The 22978-nt window shown below is 40.8% G+C and overlaps 2 protein-coding genes across 2 annotated transcripts; both read left to right on the plus strand.

Moving 5' to 3' along the window:
* Positions 1–613: 613 nt before the first annotated feature.
* Positions 614–11775, plus strand: uspl1 (ubiquitin specific peptidase like 1). The gene is made up of 9 exons (XM_084104883.1): positions 614–743; positions 1916–2067; positions 2347–2469; positions 5997–6627; positions 7695–7805; positions 7887–8016; positions 8149–8274; positions 8404–8567; positions 10123–11775. Exons 2-9 carry the CDS (start codon positions 1948–1950, stop codon positions 11418–11420), a joined length of 2703 nt encoding a protein of 900 aa, XP_083961009.1. The 5' UTR covers positions 614–743; positions 1916–1947; the 3' UTR covers positions 11421–11775.
* A 1206-nt stretch (positions 11776–12981) lies between these two features.
* On the plus strand, positions 12982–22963 carry alox5ap (arachidonate 5-lipoxygenase-activating protein). Its single transcript, XM_084104886.1, has 5 exons — positions 12982–13140; positions 13344–13431; positions 14235–14305; positions 15097–15178; positions 22440–22963. The coding sequence occupies exons 1-5, from the start codon at positions 13071–13073 to the stop codon at positions 22600–22602; spliced, it is 474 nt and encodes a 157-aa protein (XP_083961012.1). The 5' UTR covers positions 12982–13070; the 3' UTR covers positions 22603–22963.
* Positions 22964–22978: the final 15 nt, after the last annotated feature.

The raw sequence follows: 22978 nt of genomic DNA on the forward strand, positions 1-22978 counted from the left end.
AACAATGAACAGCTGTATTTTTATTAACTAACATTAACAAAAATTAATAAATAGGCTAATAAATATTGCTAATTATTAGTTAATGTTAGTTAATACATTAACTAATGTTAAGAAATGAAACCTTATTGTAAAGTGTTACTCAAATATGAAAACTGAACCCTAAAACAGCTGCTTTTAAATTTTTTCTTATCTGTATGTTTATTTATTAACGTATTATGTAGGCTATTTGCTCTGTAATTACACTCGCACGGTGCAAATACAAACAAAGTTTGAGAGAAAAACTGTGTTTAACTATATATTAAATGCTCAAATTAACTTTAAAGTGTGTCGCTTTATTTAACCTACACTATATTTATAAACACAATCAACATTCTAAAAAATATATATCTCATTTAACACGTTTCTGCCTGTCTATTTGCGTGTTTCTACTGTTAATTATAGTCTAGGCTTGAGTGTTTTGATGTTGTTGTTGTTTATTCAATCCCTGCTGCTGCCAAATTGAATTTCGACAGTATATTCAATAGTCCGATAATGCACGCACACTATCCAGATGATGGCGCTCTTGTGCTGTAAAAGAAGCTTTGTAAAAACTTTATTACTTCCTCCTACAAAACCGGAAGTAGTACGTTAAGCGTACGACTGAGAGCATGCACGTTGAAATGTCTCCTACCGGCGTGCTGGAACTACCAGATGCGTGTATGAAATCCTGTGTGGAAATTTTCAACATTCGGTCCGGTTTTGAGGTATGTGTTGGTCCAGATTTTTGCGGCCCGGAAATCTGTTGTGAATGCAATCTTTTAGATTTAGGCGATCTGCTTGTCATCTCAGCTCATTGTTGCCGTGGTTGTTAGCGCCTGATATTAGCCAGCAAAGGAACATCATTTAATATCTAAAGACTTTGTATATGTATTTAATGAGGCAGTTATCGGAAGAGTCTTGTGTATTCGACATTACAGCTACGCTTGTTCACAAACTCAAAATGTCATTAAGAAAACAGTACTGACGTCACAAGATCGAATGAAAACTAATTGATTTGTCTGTTAGTATTTGCAAGGCAGAACATGCTATTCCTTCAGCATTCTGGTTTTAAAACCGTAACATTAAGTATTACACTTCCGCCACTGGTTGAGCCCAAACAGTTTATTTAGCAGATTATTTCAATCTTGGGTGGTGTGTGTTTAATTGGTTTTATCAATTAAAAAAAAAATTAGCCACATTTTTAAATAAACTTGCTGATGGAACGTTCAGCATTCAAAACCTAAAGAAATTATTTATTTGCAATGCATGCTGAATTGGACTGGTCGTCGTCTTAACATATAAATGCATACTGAATTGTGATTGGCCTGAAAACAAGTCGCGCGCTGATTGTAAAGTAGCCCTGAAACCAAGCTCTAAGTTAGTCACCCTGAAATCATAACGGACAATTCTTGTTTTATTCTTATGGAATATTGCAGTTTTTGTTATAAATTATTTACCCGTGCAAATTATATATATATTTTTTAAAGTTAGTGAGCCTAAATAGTTAATCAAAATAACTTGCCTTCCCTTTTGCAACAAAACGAGGGCGTGGCAATCTGTCACTCACTTGAAATTGAAGCAGTAGCAAACCACAATGATCCAATCAGCTTCCAATACACAAAATCAAGTCCTGCCTTAATTTTTTCTTGTTTGAGAAGCCAATCAGATATACAGATATCACAATATGGAAGAAAAGACGATAGCAAATGAATAGTTGCTAGTCTTTTCTTCCATATTGTGATATCTATCTTGTCTTTAAATGCTGTTCTCTTACTGACTGGCATGCACTTGTATTTCCTTCAGTAAATGCGGATGTAGTTTGAAATTTTTGCTTTGTTTATCAGCCTGTAATGGGTCAGTTGATGTCTCAGAAATGAAATATTCTTTCTCACTGCAGCGTGTTCAGGCGGTGAGCCAGGTGACAAGGTTATGTCAAGTTTATGGCAGCAGGACTCATCAAAGAATGGAAACTTCAGTGGCGTGAAAATGAACAGCAAAGGCACTGGTATAGGGGCTCCGACCCCAGCAGTGGTGGGGTATTTGGGAAAAGTCAGTTATGCTCAGTTCTCTCCCTCTGTCACTCGTGCAAAGCTCCCCTGTCACCTTCAAAATTATTTCTATATTGTATGGACAATTGTATTGATTTGATGCCCACCACAAACGAGAAACAACACTGAAATCTGTGATGTAAAAGGCGAAAGAATAGTCATAGAAGCACTTTTGTACTGTACACTAATGTCTTTGTATTCTTAACTTTTCTGTAAGGAGTGTTGTTGATTGTTTTAAAGCTTTCTGTGATTTCTCATCTGTTGTTTTTGGTTTTTACAGTGTGAAGACAGAAATGCCTCACCTGGGAACTGTCCTTGGTGCTTGGTAAAAGGTCAGACAAATGCCCTCCGCTTTTTTGCTCTCAACTTGGAGGAGACTGTTATGCTCTGTACAAATCCAGTGGTGAGGCCGGTTATCCATTAACACTTGAGTTTCTACAACATTACAAATGTTTTTTGTTTTTTTCCCCTGTTGCTTATCAGGAACTGACATTTAATAGATAATCATGTGAATCTCACAAAAACCTGTCAAGAATATATCTGGGTCATTTTACCCTAAAATCAAAAGGACTAAATGATTGTTTTATTGAATAAAAAATAATTCATAATTTTGCATTGCGAAACTTAAAGTCCACATGAAATCAAAATTGACCATATTTACTTTGTTTGCCTAAATTGATCGTTTTGTGGTGAACAATTCATCCATGCAAGTCTTTAATCAAAATCTGAAAATGCCCCTCCCCTCTGCTTTGGAGGACCTTCCCTGATGACGTAGGTTTGAGGACTTGGGTTGGGAAACGCTTAACCACTCCCCTCAAACCGTTAGTCTGTTATGAGCCAGAGATGGAGAGGAGGAGCGCTAGAGTAAAACCCTGCCCTCTGTTCAATATTCCGTTTCACTGGGAAATACGTCACAACACTGGAGAAAAGTCGTTTGCAACTTCCGGTTCACGCGGACTTTAAGACTATTTCACACTGAGCGGGACGTGACTGTGCAACACGATGAATTGAAACTATATATCCCTATGGAGCTATTCATACCGGGCGCAAATAATCACTGCGCAACAGCGGGATTTAAAAATGTTTTTTTGTTTTTTTTCGCTGTCCACTGAAATGGGCTGTCCAATTAGAGTTGAGCTTTCAACTCAAGATCATATGCCCGGAGACAATGCTGTTGCACAAAAGGATGAGATTGGTGGTGCTATAGCTAGGGATGCACCGATCCGATACTGCCATTTTTGGCGGATCGGGTATCGGTAAGACAAGGCCGATCCAAATCCGATATTGTGCGTATACTATTCAGTGTTATTGTTAAGCCCCACAAAAGACACACAAACATTATAAATCACCATAAGTTTTCGTGCACAATATTATAAGTGTTCTGAAGCCATTATATAGTATAATGTGAGACAGAGTGCGAATTACCCCACCATAATTGGGGGGTACTGCCCCTTCACTTCTTCTATGACCATCATGGTCCACTACCATATCAATCCCCACCGTGATCGCCAAGTGCAACATGTGTTGTGCAACACACATACAAGGTCTAAACATGCGACAAAATGATAATCAGTAGGCTACAGAATATCTCATTGTTATTATATATCCAAAAGAGAACTGTTTTGATCAACTCCGAAAAGTTAGAAGTTAAGTGCACTGAAATACCATTCTAATTACTAGTAAAAGTAATACCTTTACAAGAAGCCTATTGCCTATTTCAGGGTTTTCCCTGGCTCAAAATGAGGTGGAGGTGGTCAAATCATAATAATGTATTTTAATAATAAGATAATTAAATTTGTATTTTTTTTTTGTAGATCATCATATAGCCTAATGTGTTTCCCACATTTTTTTGTTGGTGGAGCTTGGTACCTCTAGGGGGGTCCGGGGGCATGCCCCCCCGGAAGAAAATTTTGTACATTTTAAAGATAAATTCATTAATCTGGTGCACTTTGAGTCACCCGAATCCACTATTAAAAATAAATAATCCACCCGCAAACCACCCATATTCTTTGATTTAGATATCTGCATCTGATCATCACATTACAATTATTTAAATTCTTAGTGTTAAGCATGATAATATGGTAACATATCACACTGAAGTAGGCTGATTTAAAATGAACATTTATTTAAAATAAAAGTTCTTCTTTTGGCAAAATTACATTTCCTTAATAGCCTAAACAGAGGCTTTACTCTCTTCAAGCTTAAATTGTCAATGTTTGATTACATCACTGTTTGAAAACACTCAGAATAATTTTTTGTACCTTTTATAAAGGGCATTTTCCCCTAATTTTATTAAATGTATGCTCCATCTTTCATTTCAAATTCTTAAATTTGATAAATATATTCAATTAAAATAATTAGACACTAGGCTGTTACCAATAAAATTAAATAATTTACATTGAAAAATTATAACTGTATTAAATTAGATTATTTTAAATATTTTTGAATATACAAATAAGGAATGTTGAAAAGAATGATACTTTATGAAACTAGCGTTTTGTCATTCAGCGTTGACACTTGCTTGAGAAGTTGAAGTCGTTCTCTATCTCCGTTGCTTATAGCCACGGTGGTTAAAAATGGTACGGTCCACAATAGCGGTGTCTGAAATCGCTTTACATTAAAAGTTCCTACAGTGAAAATAGGAGTTTACTTGTATTGTAACTGTAATTATATTTTTTCACAATATCAGAAAAATGATCTGACCCCCCCAAAACTGATATTTCTGTCCCTTTGGGGGACAGACAGCGCAGTTGAGTGAAATGTTTACGTGATCTTGAATTTAACGACTTAAATATTAATTGATATAGTTCGAATTACAGGGGGTACTGGAATTACCCCTGTAATTCGAACTATATCAATTAATATTTAAGTCGTTAAATTCAAGATCACGTAAACGTTTCCCTCAGCTGCGCTGTCAGTCATTCAGCATTCATAGCACAGAAAGCCATTTTGAAAAATATTCCAGAAGAAAGAGAATTGGCATGTTCATACTGTCAATCAGCAGTGGAGTTGAAATACATTTTACAAGCGTCTTGAATGTTCCCCCACAGATGTCTTAGTGGTTCTATGGGGCAAATTCCAATCAGAAGTGAGCATCCCTATGTCCTACTCACACCGAAGGGCAGAACATGGCCATAAATTATTAAATTACTTCCCTGAAGTGACCATCGCATGTTACCTTTGCTAACGGACCTGTGGAAGGGCCCTTCGTGAAGGGATTCAGTTGTTCGCTTTTGTTTGGAACGCTCCTACAAATGGCGTCCCCTCCCCGAAGTGCCCTTCAAGGGTGCAAAAAAACGCTGTTTGAAATTTGCCCATGGTTGATGCTATGCACCAACATTTTAGTGATTCTTCTTGTCAGTGGTCAAAGACGGTCAGCTGAATAATGGGTTCCGGTCAGCGCCACCTATCGTGTACATACTAAAGCAATCAATCGTTTCGCGATCGGTGTGAACACCATTTGTCGCCGCTTTATTTTATCGTTCCAAAAGACATTGGGAAAAATAAAACATTTAAATGATATTTTCACAGTAAGGTAGTGTTTGTTGTACCTCGTTTGATTTAAAAAAAAAAAAAATAAAAAAAAAAATAGAGGTAAGTGATGACAATCACCCCTGAAAATCTTGTGACTCAAAAAATCTGAAGTAAAATGCATATGCACGTTACAGTAAAACATTGCTTTACAGTGAGAGGGAAAATGTGCCTAAAAAATATATTATTCTAAAATTAGCCTTTATTTACTTACTGCAAAATATAATTGTTGTCCTTTTGCTTTTGGTTTGAGGTGCTGAACACAAGTTTTGTGATATTGACCAACTGTTTATTGTTTTTGGTAATATGATATTTGTTGTATATGTGATGCTTGTGACTCATTTTAAAGAATTAAAATGGTCATTTACATCTGTGGTGTGTTTTTCTGTCACTTTGCAGTGCCTTTACCCATTGGTTAGTAGATCTCTGGAAGATGTACGTGCTGGTTTGTCTAAAGATGGATGCAAGAGGAACATCTCTTCCCTGTCCGATGTCGATGATGCATCCTCCCCTTTAAAGCGATCGAGAGAGGAGAAACTGGACATTTTGTCTGCTGAGCCTGAGCCATGTGATGCTGATGTCATTGATGACACCCTTCCAAAGGATGCTGGTGAACAATCAATACTTGGAAAGACTGTCTCTATTAAGGGCACTGAGGAACAACATCCTAAAGATCTACCTGCTACTACCCATGAGGTTTTAGATCTGTGTGACAAGAAGGATATTTGTGTATCTAGTACTCAAGATGAGGTCGAGGAGATCTTCGGAATGGATGTAGATATGGAATCATCAGAGCTGGTTCCTGTGCAACCTCATATCTTCTGGAAGAATGAGGACAACCTGTGTTGGTTGGATTCGTTGTTGGTGATGCTCGTGAATTGCAAGACCATCAGAGAGACTCCATGTCAGAATGTAAAGCTCACAGACAAGTTGACATCAGAGTTTTGCAGCAACTCCGCCGTCTGGAACCTTTGCTCTACATATGATAAGACATGTGCATATCTAAAAGCCAAGGAGCAACAGTGTGAAGGTAAAAGGAAGAAAAAATTAACTAAAGGGATCTTCTTGTGTTACCACATATATGTATTTGTATAATGTTATGTGAGTTTAATATATAGTTATATTACAAATTCAAATTATTTATATGTATTCATGTATATCAACACATGATTTTTGTTATAAATAGATATTGATTAGGGGTAAGCGATATGACCAAAATCTTATCATGATTAATTTTTTTTTCCGATAACTATATAGATCATGATATAGTTATTTTTTCTAAAAAAAAAATTGATACCATTGAAATTTCATAATTCTCGTCACCAATTCCAATATCACAAACTAATACTAGCCTACTAGCCTGATAAAATAAAGAAACTGATAATTACAATATGATTTAAAAAAAAAAAAAAATAGATTGAATACACAAAAATGAAATAGACCTACCTGAAAATCTTAAAGCATTAGAAATAAGTAATGGCTACTACATAATATGTACTGTTAATCAAATGTACAAAAACACTACATGGTCTCTAAATTAAATATACATTAATTCTTACAAAAGTAATTCAGTATGGGGCCATACCATAGACTGAAGGCATTTTCTTTCTCAACTGTCTACATTCACTTAAGACATAAATGACCATGTTTACGAGGACACGATGCCACATAAGTGTAAATGAGCTCTTTCGCTGCTTATTTTGCTTGAATGGTCTAAAATATCTTGTTTTACAACCTCAAGGATTAAAAACGCATTCAAATGTTAAGCTTTTGTGATGCCGCAGAACAGCTGTGTGACATGAGTGTAACCACGATAGAGAGACATCCACAATCTCTACTGGTTGACAGATTTCTACTGGTTTGTGTTTACTGGTATATCGTCCACCTCTACCAATCATAATATATTTATAAAAATTATACTTATTAAATATTTAAAGAGCCCCTATTATTCTATTTTAAAGGTTTTTAATTTTGTTGTCGGGGTCTCCTACAATTTACACCTAATTCTAGAAGAGTCTAAAAATGGTTTGTTCGAAGATTAAATCTTAATATTAAATCTTTAATATTTTTAGAGCTTACCTGTTTTTTTCTTGGCAGATAAGATATCTAGAGTCCCTGCTGATGTCCTGGGTGAGGCAGAGCGGCAGCTGTCTGCGTATCGTCAGTCACTCTTCAAACTCCTCCAGCCTAAACTGAAGTGTGAAATCGGTAAAAACATCTGCTCATAAAATAATTTTATGTGTTGCTTGGCATTTGTATTGAGTGATAATCTTTCTGTCTGTCATGCAGGTCAGCAGGAAACACCTGTGTTTGCACTCCCTCTCCTTCTACGGTCAGACAAGTGGGCTCAGGATCTTTTCCAGCATACTGTCCGTTGGGAATTTAAGTGCACTTTTTGTAGTTATACTGTAAGCGACAGGTAAGGATTTACCCATTTAATTTAAAATCATTTGTATTTGGTGATTAAACGTTTTTTGATTGAGTAGATAATTGTTTTGGTGTCAAGCACATACACACACACACGTAACACAACCCTCCTTTTGTCTTGCAGTGTTGAGAAGACTCTTACAACATTAACTCAGATTCTGAATGATTGGCACCCACTAAAAGCCATCCACCGCACTCAGTGCAGTAACTGCAACCGTAAAAACCAGAGGAGGAAAATGGTGCTTGAACGGTAAGAGTTGGAATAACTATAAATTTCCTTATTTCTTTCTTCCTTATCACCTTCATCACAATTGAATATTTGAAACTCTGTTGCTCGTTGTGGTTGATTGATAATTGTCTTTCTGTTAATTTTTTGCAGGTTGTCCCCTGTGTTTGCACTGCACTTCGTGGAGGGCTTGCCCAGGAAAGACCTCTCTAAATACTCGTTTGAGTTCCAGGACGTGCACTACAATGTCAGCACTGTTATCCAGTACAAAAAGCATCTTCAGCACTTCGTCACTTGGATCCATGATCAGAGCAATGGTGAGTCTCCAGTTTGATTCTGTGAGTTCATTAGCAGATCTACTTACACTACCATTCAAAAGTTTGGAGCCAAAAGTTGTTGCAAGGTATTCATATTTCAATTAAATGCTGTTCTTTTGAACTTTCTATTCATCAAAGAATCCTGAAAAAAAAGATTACACTTACCATAAAAATATTAAACGGCACAACTAATTTCAGCATTGATGATGATAATATCTCGAGCAGCAAATCAGCCTATTAGAATGATTTTTGAAGGATCATGAAGGAGTTATGATGCTGAGAATTTAGCTTTGCCATCACAGGAATAAATTGCATTTTAAAATGGATTAAAATAGAAAACACTTCTCTTGAACTGTAATTATATTTCACACATGTATTTTTTCCAGCACAACTGACTAGGTATTGGTATCTATAAGGTAATTTATTTTATTTTAATGTTGCTAATAAACAATAAGCTAAAAAAAATGATCTACTGTTATCAACTTACAGTACTTACAGACAATTTTTCTGGTTATCTCTGATTAGCTGCTCTGGAAAATATGGAAATGTTTATCCCAAACATGTATGATTTGAACTTAATAATGGTTAATTTGATACATACGCAGATAATAAATGCCTCTACTGATAGCCGATTACTCAGTTAACAACCGTGTCCAAACTATTAAATTCAATTACTATTTATTTTCAGATATAATAATTACACGCAGATAAAAACTGAAATCTTTGCATTTATCTTGGTTGCACACACGGTAGTTTTCATTAACACTTGTCTTTCAAATTTATTCAAACATACATGTATAATTAACAGTAAATAAGCTCCTCTCTATTGTATTTTATTGCTAACCAACGAACTGTGAACATTGGATAACTTTCCTGAGGTAAATGCAAGGTTAAGTGACATTGTTCACAAGCTGTTTTATTGATATCTTTCTGTGGCTGAAACACTTATTGAGTGATTACATGAGGCATGATACATTTCGGTAAATTGTACTGTATCTTTCATCATAGCCTTCTGATGTTCATGAATGTTGCTGTTACTTGCGTTAAGTGGAAGAGACGACTTGCGCTCTGCGCTGCCGCTTGAACTGAGTGATTCATAGGGTCAAATAGAGCCTGCTTTTGTCAAGTCACCTTTATTTTTATAGCGCTTTATACAATACAGATTGTTTTAAAGCAGCTTTACAGTCATAACAGGAAAATTATGCATTTCGGCTGTTGTTCAGCTGAAGTCAGTTCCGTTGTAAAGATCATCAATTATTAAATAAGTTAATTTCATCTAAAAAGCAGTTCTTCATAAAATGATATTGTCCGGCTGAGTTCAGTTCTCATACAACAGCGTCAGTACAGTCAGATCAATAAAATTGTTGAATATTATTATTAAGTGTCCTCGAATTTTAACTGTTAATGCGTTATCACGTTAACTTGCCCTAAATTAAATACAAGAGAGATTTTCTTCACACACAGTATGAGCTGCAGTTTGACACGTTTTTCCGCCCCCTTTTGATTGACAGGATATAATCCTAGTTAATTTACATGTCTGTGTTCTGTCTTGAAGGCTTGTGGGTGGAACTCGATGATTTGAAACACCCTCACTGCAACATCCACAAGAGGTTTCCATTTCCTGCCAGTGAAATTCACATTGTTTTCTGGGAGGCAGACTCCACTAAAGATGAAGCTTCAGAGGTTTGCTCACTGACAGCTCTCTCGGCGGTCACAAATGTCGATGATAAACTCTCGGACCAACTGTCAGACTCTGTGGCCAATGACACGTGTGTCATCAGCGCGCTCACTGTGGAAGACTCCACTGCTGTCAGCACTCTGGATGCATCCATTGGCAGCACCACATTACTGGACACATTTGAGGGTCTGTCACACACAGACATTGTGACCCTCACTCTAGTTGATGTGAACGGAGTCACTGAGGATCTTCAGATTCCCCAGAGCCCAGCCGTCGTGCCGGTCACTCTCCCTAGTCTTCCAGTAGCATCTAGTTTGTCCAGTTGTCAACCTTCAAACCCTCCACAACCTTCTGGTTTGAAGGAACTACATTCTGTGGCCGATCCAGTTGTGGTGAAATCATCAGAGGCTACAAAAGTACATGCACCTTCTCCACTTTTGTCCTCATTACTTCAACGGCATCCATCCTTCCATTCTACACCAGTGAGACTTCCTCCTCCTGCTCCAAAACCAAAACTCAGTCTGAAATGCGACAATGAAGATCTACCAGCAAAGCCGGCCGACATGTTTGGTGGCTTCATAACCAAGAAATTGGCAAATTCAATTGGTGCGAATCCTGCTGTACCGCCTCAACACAAACCAGTCACTCTTCCTGGTGGTATGTGTCCACCTGTTAAGAAAACTCCAAGCTTTTCAGCAGACCAGCAGCCCATTAACACTACAGAAGCCCTCAGGCTAAAGTTAATGAAAAAGCTCAAGGCCAAGAAAAAGAAACTGGCCAAGCTAAACCAGATTCTGGGAAGCGGAGGAGAAGCTGCACCCAGACCGGACAGCACGGCCCTCTCGTCGCCCTACTCCGTCACCTCTAGCACTTCGGCTTACGACAGCCCGGCATATGACCAGTTCTTCGCTGAGCTTTTGTCACCTGTGACGACCGCAAGTAACCTCTCACCTGACAGCACGGGTCTCCTGGAGATGTTGAACAATGGCCAGAATGGCGAGATAACAAATGGAAGCGCACAGCAAAATTCTTCAGTAGCAACTGTTGTTCCAGAAGCAACTTTAAACTATTCTTCTTCTACTAATGACTCCATATTTGATGAATATATACAATCAGGAATGGGCCAGACAGCCATTGAGAGCACTGATTTTAATGGCTTAGATATATTTTTCTGATTAAGAAAAGACTTTTAGACTTTAAAAAACATGACATTGGTCTCAAGTTGTTTCTAAGAATTGTTCTTTGTAGTTTTCTATTTGGAAAGAAATGTTTTTTTTTTTTTTTTTTAGGAAAGCGTGTGGTACATCAGTTAATTGAAATCAGTTCATATTTTGCCTGATCTACTTGGAGATTAAAGAACATTTAAATGGCGCAGTGTATGCCATGTTTGAAGATCAAATTATAAACAAGGTAATTGTTAAGGTCTGTACAGCATTGTACAGATGTCTGTTTATAAATGTTTTTTGAGTCATCCTTTTTTATAGTTATCACAATATTTAAGCAGTTCACATTAAATGTTCTCAAAAACTGGATACAGTGTGGTTAATGACATTTAATTTTGCTTTTGAGTTAAAAGCGCCTCACAATGATTCTATATTGAAATCCTACAATTGGTTTTAATTTGATCATGGCTTTTCTACGGTTAATACATGATTTTAAGTGTCAGGGCTCAACATTAATGCCTGTCCTGGACTTCCACAATGACGAATATATGAGGCCAATTACTAGCCAATAAAAAAATATAGCAATTATAATATTACACATTTCCATTTACCAATAAAAACAGGAATACGGTAATTCTACAAATAAGAAATGTTCATGTTTTCACTGAAATCTGCCTTGTCTGGTGCAGGAGTGTGTTTTGTTTAATCAAGTATTTTCTGCAAAACAAAATCGTGCACAATACAGCTGGACCAATAAGTTATCCATTTCCTCATTAACTGCCCTTTAACAATATTCAAATCAATATTAAAATAATCATTTTGATTGATAATGCAATATTGAAATAGTCTGGGTTTCACAAAAAAACATTGGAAAGTAAACTGAGACCATGTCACAAAAATGAAATGAAAATAGGTCCACCAAAAATGTATGCACCTCTTGAAGGAAATTAATGTTGTGATGTTTCCCTCTAGAGGTGCATCAATTTTTGGTTAAGGTGTTGTATTGTGCATCTGTACACTGAATTCACCAGGCCTGGTGAACTGCATGAAGTTGACTACTTATATTTATTGTTTAAATATAAAAGTGACAATACCAGTTGGTCTGTTGGCTGGGTTTGGAGCAGATGTCATAAGTCCTGGACTCAAGAAGGTCCTCTGAAAATGCACATTTTGGATGTTTCCTTTATTTGACACAACCATGTCAGGACATGGCGCCTCACTGCTAATAAGCTAATGAGGAGACACCCAAAATATGCTGTGTTTGGTGACATCCAGAACCAAGTTTCAGGGATTTAGTGTGAGCTAAGACCAAACCAATTTAGACCAAGGCAGTCTGTTACAGTAAGATCAACAAACTGTCAGTTTCCACTTTAAATTCAGTTTGTTGGTTAAACTGCATTTTGTCCTGAAATAGCTGATAGGATGAGCTGTGGAACGAAATGCAGCTGTACCAGGAAAGGTTTTTTCATACTGAGATATTTTGTTTCAAAAGTGACTAAATGCACCCTCGTGAAGCAGAAGTGAGTTCTAGAAGTTCTAGTGGCCCTCCCACCAGGAAACGCATCAGTTTAGTGGTGATGTTATCTGTGATACTAAAATTATCAGAGGGCAGTCATACCAACAGTGCTGAAACAGACTTGTTCCAGTTTGTACTCGGAGAACATGGATGCTGAAGTGATGGAAAACATTATCTTGTTAGTGCTGGTCACTCTTCTCAGCGTTGTTCAGAATGGTAAGACATTTTGATTTTACTCTTTTTAGTTGTATAGTTGAATGATGTTTATGCAGAATGTGTATGCAAATCATCTTTGAAAACATTATGCTGCGTTTATACATCTAGAAGGAATTAGTCCACAATGTAGCCTATACATAAACATGCAAATTCATTAAAATAGCCATAATACCTAATCTTTAATTTATTGACTTCTCCTTTAGTGTTCTTCGCCCTAAAGGTTGAAAAAGAGTGCACAGGGCTTAATTCTAAACAACATTCTACAGCTTTTGAGCGCTTGTCCTGTGCAAAGTGAGTATTGATTTAAGTTTCTTCACTCTGTTCATCCACTATGGAATTTGACTGAAATAATTTAAGATGATCAATGACTATAAGCACACCAAAAAGAGTGTTTTATATATATATATATATATATATATATATATATATATATACATATATATACACACACACGCAGATGAAGAATCCATTTATGAAATAGTGATGGTGTGACTTCTTTTGCATAACCGCTCCAACATTTTCCTGTTGTTGGTGAAACTCACTTCCTGCTTTATTTACATAATCTTAATGTTGCAAGAGGGTTGCAGTGGTCTGTAATTGAGAGCCTATAAATGTACGTTTATTTCTCAAAACATTTCTTGCATGAAAGTAAATTGGGCTAATGTGGACATAAGGGAAAAAAGGCAGAAAAAAGTATCTGGCCCTATTATGTATTACGCTATTCCTACATATTTTTCATTTTCTGCACATTTCACACATGCAGAATATACCCAACTGAAAGCACTAATTATCAGTTGCATATCTAGACTGTTGGGTTCTGGTTTGTTTTTTTGCCTCTATGTAGATGCAATCATAAAAGTGTCATTAACCACCACCAAAGAGGAAGTAACTTTTTCACAATATTTCTCAAAGCTACATTGATGTAAGAACTGATTGCACATTTGTACATCAGTATTTGGTCAAATGGAATACCATCTGTGTGTGATTTACGCTGCGTTATTTTTTGAGACTGTATAAAAAGTTATGCTTGCTATTATAATTTAATGAACTGCTTCTGCTTTATGTATTTATTGTTTTTTTCTTCACAATTTAAGTCGAAACTGCATGGATACATACCCCACATTTCTGGCAGTACTGTGGAGCGCTGGTATCTGCCTCAGCCAAGGTACATGATTTAATTCATACCAACACTTTCATCAATAAAATATGTAACATTTCTTTAGCATATTCTGACTAAATTAACAAGTGCTTTTGTTATTTTATCATGAATGTTCACTATCTAGTGGAAGGATAACAGAAACTACCCCTTTTGTAATGTGGTAGAAATGGTTTGCATTTCTCTGCTAATAATTCATGCTATAACCCATATGCAAATATTTGTCATCATAATAAAAAGCTAATTAGTTGCTAACCAACCGACGCATACGTAATGCGAGTCAGCCCCAATAAAAATTATATGAGTCAGAGAAATTACCTGTACAGTAACTGTACATTCATTTCTTGGGAATCTAAGAATGTTTTACTAATGTTCCTATTAAGTTATAAAAACGTTATTTTGGAAAGTTCTATGAACGTTTATAACGTTAAGGTTTTAGAATGTTTTTTTCTTGGCAACGTATCATTTTGGAAACATTTGAAAGAAAGAAGTAACAAAAGTAAAAAAAATTAGATGAATGTCCAACTAAAATGTTTCAGGGAAAAAAAACATTCCATGAATGATGTATAAATGATGTTTTTGTGCTAATATTTTGAGATATTTTTATATCTAACATTATTAAATACCAGATACCTTTGAAAGAAAGTTCTGTTAACGTTACTGAAAGAAAGTTTGTTTATAACTTTTCCAGAACATTATTCAAAGTTCTGAGAACGTTCCCTGTTAGCTGGGTAGCCCATGTAACTATAATAAGAACGTTTTTGAAGTCATTTTATAACAATAAACTATTTTTGTTACAGCTCCAGCTGCCTTTGCTGGCATTCTCTACCTTGTGGTCCGGCAGAAGTATTTTGTTGGCTACATGGGGCAGACTTGCCAGAGGTACAATTAAATCAAAATTGGACATCAAAATGTTTCTCCCCCCCCCCCTTGTGCTAAAGTTGCATTAGTCAACTGAAACATTGGAAACGTACTCGGTTACTAACGTAACCTCGGTTCTCTCTAGAAGAGGGAACGAGTACTGCGTCTTAGCTAAGACGCTGCGGGAAAAGTCTCTTTTCACGAAATACTGAAGCAAAAAATTATCCTTAATTTTGTAATATTGTAAAGCGCATTTGCAGCAGCATACAGCCATAGGCGAGACGGCTCGCTCGCTCATTGGCTGCTCTGCGGCAACTGCATAAGCCTATCGAGCGAGGGCTGATGCAACATCAGACCAATGAGGGCGCTTCGCGCCCTCCTTGCCACTTCCCGCCGAAACGGGCGTGGCCTAGCCTTATAAAGGTAGCTCGAAAAGGCTGACTCACTTGATTTATTTCATCGCCGAAGCGAACCAGAGTGAATCGTACGCACGGCGGGGAACGCAGTACTCGTTCCCTCTTCTAGAGAGAACCGAGGTTACGTTAGTAACCGAGTACGTTCTCTTACGAGAGTTCTCTCGTACTGCGTCTTAGCTAAGACGCTGCGGGAACCCAATGTAAAACGCCGTGCGTGCAGGGATGAAACACCAATAAACCTGGAAGCGAAGCCCAGGATTTACAGTGCACAATCACTAGAGGGACTCACAGAGAGTCCTAGAACAGGAGGGGGAACCCTCCGTCCCCATATATAGCAGCGTCCGCAGACGCGATAATATGACATCACATAGTCAAGGCAAGAGCCTGACTAATGTGGGAATGTGGGTCTTACGCAATACTGCCCATATGACAGTCGGCAGCGCGCTGCGCTTGCAATCTCAGTGTTCCAATCAGACTACTGATTCAGCTACACCGACAACAGCTTAGCCTGTAAGGCGGGAACCTCTAGGTTATAAAACCTGATAAATGTAGACGGCGAGGCCCAACCTGCCGCCATACATATATCCTGTAAGGATATCCCACTAGACCAGGCCCACGACGAGGCAACGCCTCTCGTGGAGTGCGCTCTGACACCCAGTGGGCACTGAAGACCCCTGGAAGTGTAAGCTAACGCTATGGCGTCAACTATCCATCTGGATAGGCTTTGTTTCGAAACAGCCATTCCCTTGGAACGTCCACTGAACGAGACAAACAGCTGCTCAGTCTGTCTGAAGACAGCAGAGCGAGACACATAAGCTCTTAAAGCCCTAACAGGGCAAAGAGAACTTAAGTCTCCTTCCTCTTCCGACACCGGCAGGGCAGACAGGGAAATAACCTGAGCCTGAAACGGTGTGTTGAGGTTTGTGTATGACTCCTGAGTCATTAGGCCCAAACTCCAAGCACGTCGGGCTCACCGAGAGCGCGTGCAGGTCACCTATGCGCTTCACTGAAGCGAGAGCCAGCAAGAACACTGTCTTAAATGACAGATGTTTGAGGCTAATCGTCTGGATGGGCTCGAAAGGGGAACCTTTCATGGCCTCCAAAACCGTAGAGAGGTCCCATACAGGGACTGAGGGAGGTCTGGGAGGATTCAGCCTCCTAGCTCCCCTGAAGAAGCGGATGACCAAATCGTTCCTTCCTATTGACTGACCATGCGTTGTTTCAGAGAACGCTGCGATAGCCGCCACATAAACTTTGAGCGTGGAGGGGGCTCTGCCCTTATCCAACAGCTCCTGTAGGAAGGAGAGAACCTCCGTCACCTCACAATCGAGGGGTGAACATCCCCGAGCTGTGCACCAGCTGGAGAATACCGACCACTTTGAAGCATAGAGCCGTCGAGTCGACGGAGCTCTAGCCTGAGTGATAGTATTTAGCACTCCCACTGAGAGATCAGCGGGTAACCGTTGAGCGCCCACACGTGGAGGGACCACAACTCTGGTCGAGGGTGCCAAATCGAGCCCCTGGCCTGCGAGAGGGGGTCCCTCCTCAACGGCACTGGCCACGGGGCAGTGTCTGCTAACTGCATCAAATCTGGAGACCATGGTTGGTTCTTCCAAAGTGGTGCTACAAGCAGCACTGAGCATTTCGTTTCCCTCACCCGTTCTATCACCTGAGGAAGGAGGGAGACGGGGGGAAAAGCATAGAGCGGACAGCGAGGCCACCTTTGGGACAGCGCGCTTTCGTTCTTGGAAAAGAACACGGGGCAGTGAGCGTTTTCGTGGGACGCGAAGAGGTCCACTTCCGCTCTGCCAAATCTCTCCCACAGCAGCTGGACTGTTTGTGGGTGTAAAGACCATTCGCTCGTGGGAATGTTGTTTCTGGACAGTCTGTCTGGACCCAGATTCTGTAGCCCAGGCACATGAACTGCTCTCAGCGAGCGCAAGTTGTGCTGAGCCCAAACCAGGAGGCGTTCCGCCAACCTGTACAGGTCTCGGGATCTGAGACCGCCCTGGTGATTTATGTAGGACACCACAGACATGTTGTCCGAACGGACTAAGACGTGATGGTCCTTGATTCGGGGACGAAAGCGCGTCAGCGCGTTTTCCACTGCCAGCATTTCCAGACAGTTGATATGTTGGAGCTTTTCTCGTTCTGACCACAGGCCAAAGAACGGTCTGCCCTCGAGCAGCGCTCCCCATCCCGAGGTGGAGGCGTCCGTTGACACCACTTTCACTCTCGAGGAAGTCCCCAGGCTTACACCTGATTGGTACCAGTCGTTCGCTGTCCAAGGTTTTAGAGCTGTAACACAGCTCTGATTGACCTTGAGACGCAGCCGACCGGATACCCACGCTCTGCACGGTACCCGCGCTTTCAGCCAGAACTGCAAGGGGCGCATGCGGAGCAGGCCCAACTGAAGAACTGGTGATGCTGAGGCCATGCATGAATGTCCAGCGCGCGCTGTGGCAACAGCCGCGCCATCATAGACTGTGAGTCCAGAACTATACCCAAAAACGGGATCGTTTGACTGGGGTTCAGTTAACTCTTCGTCCAGTTGACTCTGAGACCAAGTTTCTCGAGGTGATCGAGTAAAATGGCCCTGTGCTCCACGAGCTCTGATCGTGATTGAGCCAGAATCAGCCAGTCGTCCAAATAGTTCAGCACTCGCATGCCTCTGAGTCTGAGAGGAGCGAGCGCTGCGTCCACGCACCTCGTAAATGTACGAGGCGCCAGGGACAGGCCGAACGGCAGGACTGTTATACTGGTATGTCTGGCCCTCGAAGGCGAATCTCAAGTATTGCCTGTGACATGACGCTATCTGTATTTGAAAATACGCATCCTTCAGATCTATTGACATGAACCAGCCTCCTCTGCGAATATGCGCGAGGATTTTCCTGGTTGTAAGCATTCTGAAACTGCGTTTCGCTAATGCTTCGTTCAGCTGTCTTAGATCCAGTATGGGTCTGAAACCCCCGTCTTTCTTGCCAGACAGTATCTGCTGTATAGCCCCCCTTCGCTTTGAGCTTGAGATACAGGCTCTATAGCCCCTTTGCTCATCAGTTTTGATATTTCGGCACGAAGTAGGTGTGCTACTTCTGAATTCACCGTAGTTTCGACGCGCGCTGTGAAGCGGGGAGGGCGTCGACAAAACTGTAGCGAGTAGCCTCTCTTATAATGTCTAGCACCCATTCCGAAACCTCTGGGCGACAGAGGTGCTTCGGGCGTGCTGTAACGTAGGCGTTATGCCTGTGACATTCGAGGCGGGGAGCGCGCTGATCACAGCGGGCAGAGCGCTCGTCCTCGACCCCACTACGGTGCTTAACCGAGAGAGGGAGGGCTGAGCGAGTCTCGTGGGACTCGTTGTCTGTGAGTAAGTGTGGGCGGGAAGCGGGCACATTTACTGCTTTTGACGCGCTGTCTGCCTGAGCAGAGCGAGCGTGCACAGGTTTCGTTTTACAGAAACCACGTGACACGTGTGACATAGTGTTTGTGGCACTGGGGAATGTGCACATTTACTATGTTGGGTGCGCGATCGACCTGAGTCGAATTTATGGGCGCAAGCCCCGTGTGAGGGGCTGTGCTTGTGTGTAGCGATGGGCGCTGGGCAGTGGGCATCAGCACTACATTTATAGCACCATCGGCCGTGGCCGGGACACCAGAAAATACATCCATATGGGATATTTCTGGGTAGCCGTAAAACGGCTTTTGTGTGCAGGCAAACAGGCACGGGTTGTACCACGTGGTCGTCGGCTGCAAAATACATATCTGCAGTCGCCTCTCAGGGCACTGGCAGAGCGATTTGTATTTGGCGGCATAAAAACTTTTTGCCGTCAGACCTGGGAATCGAACCCGGGTCGCCCGCGCGAAAGATTTAGAATCTACCACTGGACCACAGTGGAAGACACATTGACTTTCAGTTAAACGCGAGTATTTGTTTGCAAGCATGCGGGTAGCATAACATGCAATATCGACATTTTCAGACGCACTCGACTTCGCCACGGTGTTTAACCGAGTGAGGGAGGGCTGGGCGAGTCCCGTAGGACATGTAATGTCTGTGAGTGAATGTGGGCTCGGAAGAGCGGACACATTTACTGCATTGAGCGCACTGTCTGCCTGAGCAGAGCGAATGCGGACAGGCTTCTTTTATAGAAAAACCATGAGGCATGCAAAAACATAGTGTTTGTGGGCACCCAATGGAATTTTTCTAGGTAGCCGTAGAACGGCTTTCGTGTGCAGACAAGCGGGCACGGGTTGTACCACGTGCTCGTCGGCTGCAAAAATTCACATCTGCAGTCGCCTTTCAGGGGACTGATAGAGCGAATTGTATGTGACGGCATAAATTTTTCTGCCGTCGGACCTGGGAATCGAACCCGGGTCGACTGCGTGAAAGGCTATGAATCTACCACTGGACCATAGAGGAAGACACATAGGCTTTCAGTTACCGCGAGTATTAACCACACTAGCGTTTGTTGCAGGCATGTGTGTAGTACAACATGCAATACTGACATTTTCAGACGCCTGAAAAGTGTCAGAATGTGAGAAGAGTGGATATCGCCCGGTTTCAGCGGGGCTAAAACACTCCATTCTCTTTTCGCCAGTGACGCACGGGAACCGTAGAAACGGTGTTCGGTTGCAGGCAAGCGGGTACTACGCGCTTGCTGGCTGCAAAAATACACCTCTGCAGTCGCCCCCGGGGGACTGACAGAGCGGAGCATTGGCGGCATAAATATATGCCGCAAGACCGGGAAACGAACTCCGGTCTCCCATGCGTTAAAACCTATCATTCCACCACTGAGCCACAGGGGATACAGGCTTTTGGTATGCGTTGAGCGTCAACATGTATTCTTCGGCGTTTGCTGGCAGGCGTGCGCTTGCTGCAAATGACATTTCCAGTCGCCGACAGGGAACTGGGAAATGTAAGAGAAAAGGGGCCAGTAACTACGAACACACTTTTCTCCTTTCGCCGGTGAATGACGCGCAGAGGCAGGGTAGTTTTTCTTGTAACGTAAAGAAAAACTAACCCCGACCGTCCGCTTCCAGGAGGAGCAGCCTCGGAGAAGGATGCCAGGTGAGTCCTCAGAGTCACCATAGGCAATCGGCTCGGAGTGAGGGCGGTCGCCGTCAGCGAGCGCGAGAGCTGCGAGATCCTCTAGGAAAGGGGGGCGTCTTGAAAAAGACGCCCGGCTCTTTTAGTGTAAAATGTACATACATAATACACATTATACACAGAAAATATATAGAAGGATATAGGCGCCGGAATGCGCAGCAGGTACGGCAGTGGAAGGCGGCGCTGGCCAGCGGCTTCAAGTGGCTCGTCCCGCTGAATTGCTTCTCAGACGACGCGTTGCTTCTCTCGTGATCCAACGATGCGTGAGCTTCGCTGAAGAGATGAAAAATCAAGTGAGTCAGCCTTTTCGAGCTACCTTTATAAGGCTAGGCCACGCCCGTTTCGGCGGGAAGTGGCAAGGAGGGCGCGAAGCGCCCTCATTGGTCTGATGTTGCATCAGCCCTCGCTCGATAGGCTTATGCAGTTGCCGCAGAGCAGCCAATGAGCGAGCGAGCCGTCTCGCCTATGGCTGTATGCTGCTGCAAATGCGCTTTACAATATTACAAAATTAAGGATATTTTTTTGCTTCAGTATTTCGTGAAAAGAGACTTTTCCCGCAGCGTCTTAGCTAAGACGCAGTACGAGAGAACTCTCGTAAGAGAACTTTTATAGTTGTAAAATAAATTATTCAACCCCCATTGCAAATCAGGTTTATTGCCAAAATTTACAGACTTTCAGCTGTTTGTAATGAACAAATCAAACAAAAGTAATTGAAATAGCTCAACACAACAAATGTTTCCAGTAGTTTCCCCAAATTCAACTGAAAATTCAACTTTCAATGACTTCTGCTGTCTCAAAATTATTCAACTCCCTGAATAGAATCCCTCACAACAGCACAAATCTGCAAAACAGGTGTTGTCTCAAGCACACCTGATGCAACTAATCAAGGGCTTCATTAGTTGCACCAGGTGTGCCTGAGCTAGAACACATGAAATATATGAACTGGCTAGGTTTGTGAAGTGTCACGTTTGACTGCATGTTAGAAATATGGCTAAGTCAAAAGAATGGTCCAAAAAGTTAAGAGAAGATATTATTGCCAAATTCCACCAAGGCTTGGTTGCAGAAGAAGTCCTGGAAGATTCTACAGTGGCCATCACAGTCACCTGACTTGAACCCCATAGAAAATCTCTGCTGGGATTTGAAGAAGGCGGTTAAAGCACGCAAACCCAAGAATATTGCTGAACTGGAGGCCATTGCTCATGAAGAATGGGCTAAGATTCCTCAGAAACACTCCCAGAAGCTGGTGTCTCTCATTTGCAGCAGGTCATAACAGCAAAAGGGTGTTCAGATGCTTGCCATGAAGGGGTTGAATAGTTTTGAGACTGCAGAAGTCATTAAAAGTTGCATTTTCAAGTTGAATTTGGGGAAACCACTAGAAACATTTCAATTACTCATTTTTTATTTGTTCATTGTAAACAGCTGAACGTCTGTCAATTTTGCCAATACACTTGCAATATGGGTTGAATAATTTGGATTACAACTGTACAGTAAACTTTTCTTAAGACACTAACCTTAAAACTACATAAGACAAATGTGGGCTGTTCTGCATTGCAACACGATTAGATGTTCATCATTAGCTAATCTAAGTACAAACATTATTGAATCAATGCCAATGGGCTGAACTTTGATAAGATCAATGTCTAAACAGTTTCAACCCTGGCTATTTCTTTATTCAAACATGTCCATTCACCAAATTGTGTAACCCAACTGTATTTTTACACACCAGATTTGTTGACGTGTATTCTCCTTGTTTGCTTGACAGCACTCCTGGCTTCCTGTTCGGGAAACGAATTCTCTTTTTCCTGTCACTCATGTGTATTGTGGGAATCATAAATCACCTGATGCTCACCTATGGAAGCAGTGACTACAAAGAATACATTCAGACCATCACCAAAGCAGCGTCAACCCTTCTGCTTTTGCCATGAATTATTTTAGAAATCTGAAAACCAGACAGCTTTAACTTCCCCTGAGCTCAAACGGTAGTGAAAATGCAGTAGTCAACATTTAAAGTGTATCAAAAAATGTCATCAAAGTTGTCCTAAGACAAGAATGGGTATTGTTCAAAATTCATGTATAACTTTGATGAAAGGTTTTGGTCCACATCAAATGTTGGCTATCGTATATCAATCGGCCAACGATACTATTTCAGTTAAGGGTTTGTCAGTTGAGTCAGAGGATGTGACAAGAAAAGATTAAAGCACTGATCACATTGATAGTCACAAAAGCATTTAATTGCAAAATGTTATATACATATTATAAACACTTAATCAACACAAGAGGATGCAATTTTTTTTTATATAT

Source organism: Abramis brama (assembly GCF_963993115.1).
Source record: "Abramis brama genome assembly, chromosome: 25".
In the NCBI taxonomy this organism is placed as follows: Eukaryota; Metazoa; Chordata; class Actinopteri; order Cypriniformes; family Leuciscidae; genus Abramis; species Abramis brama.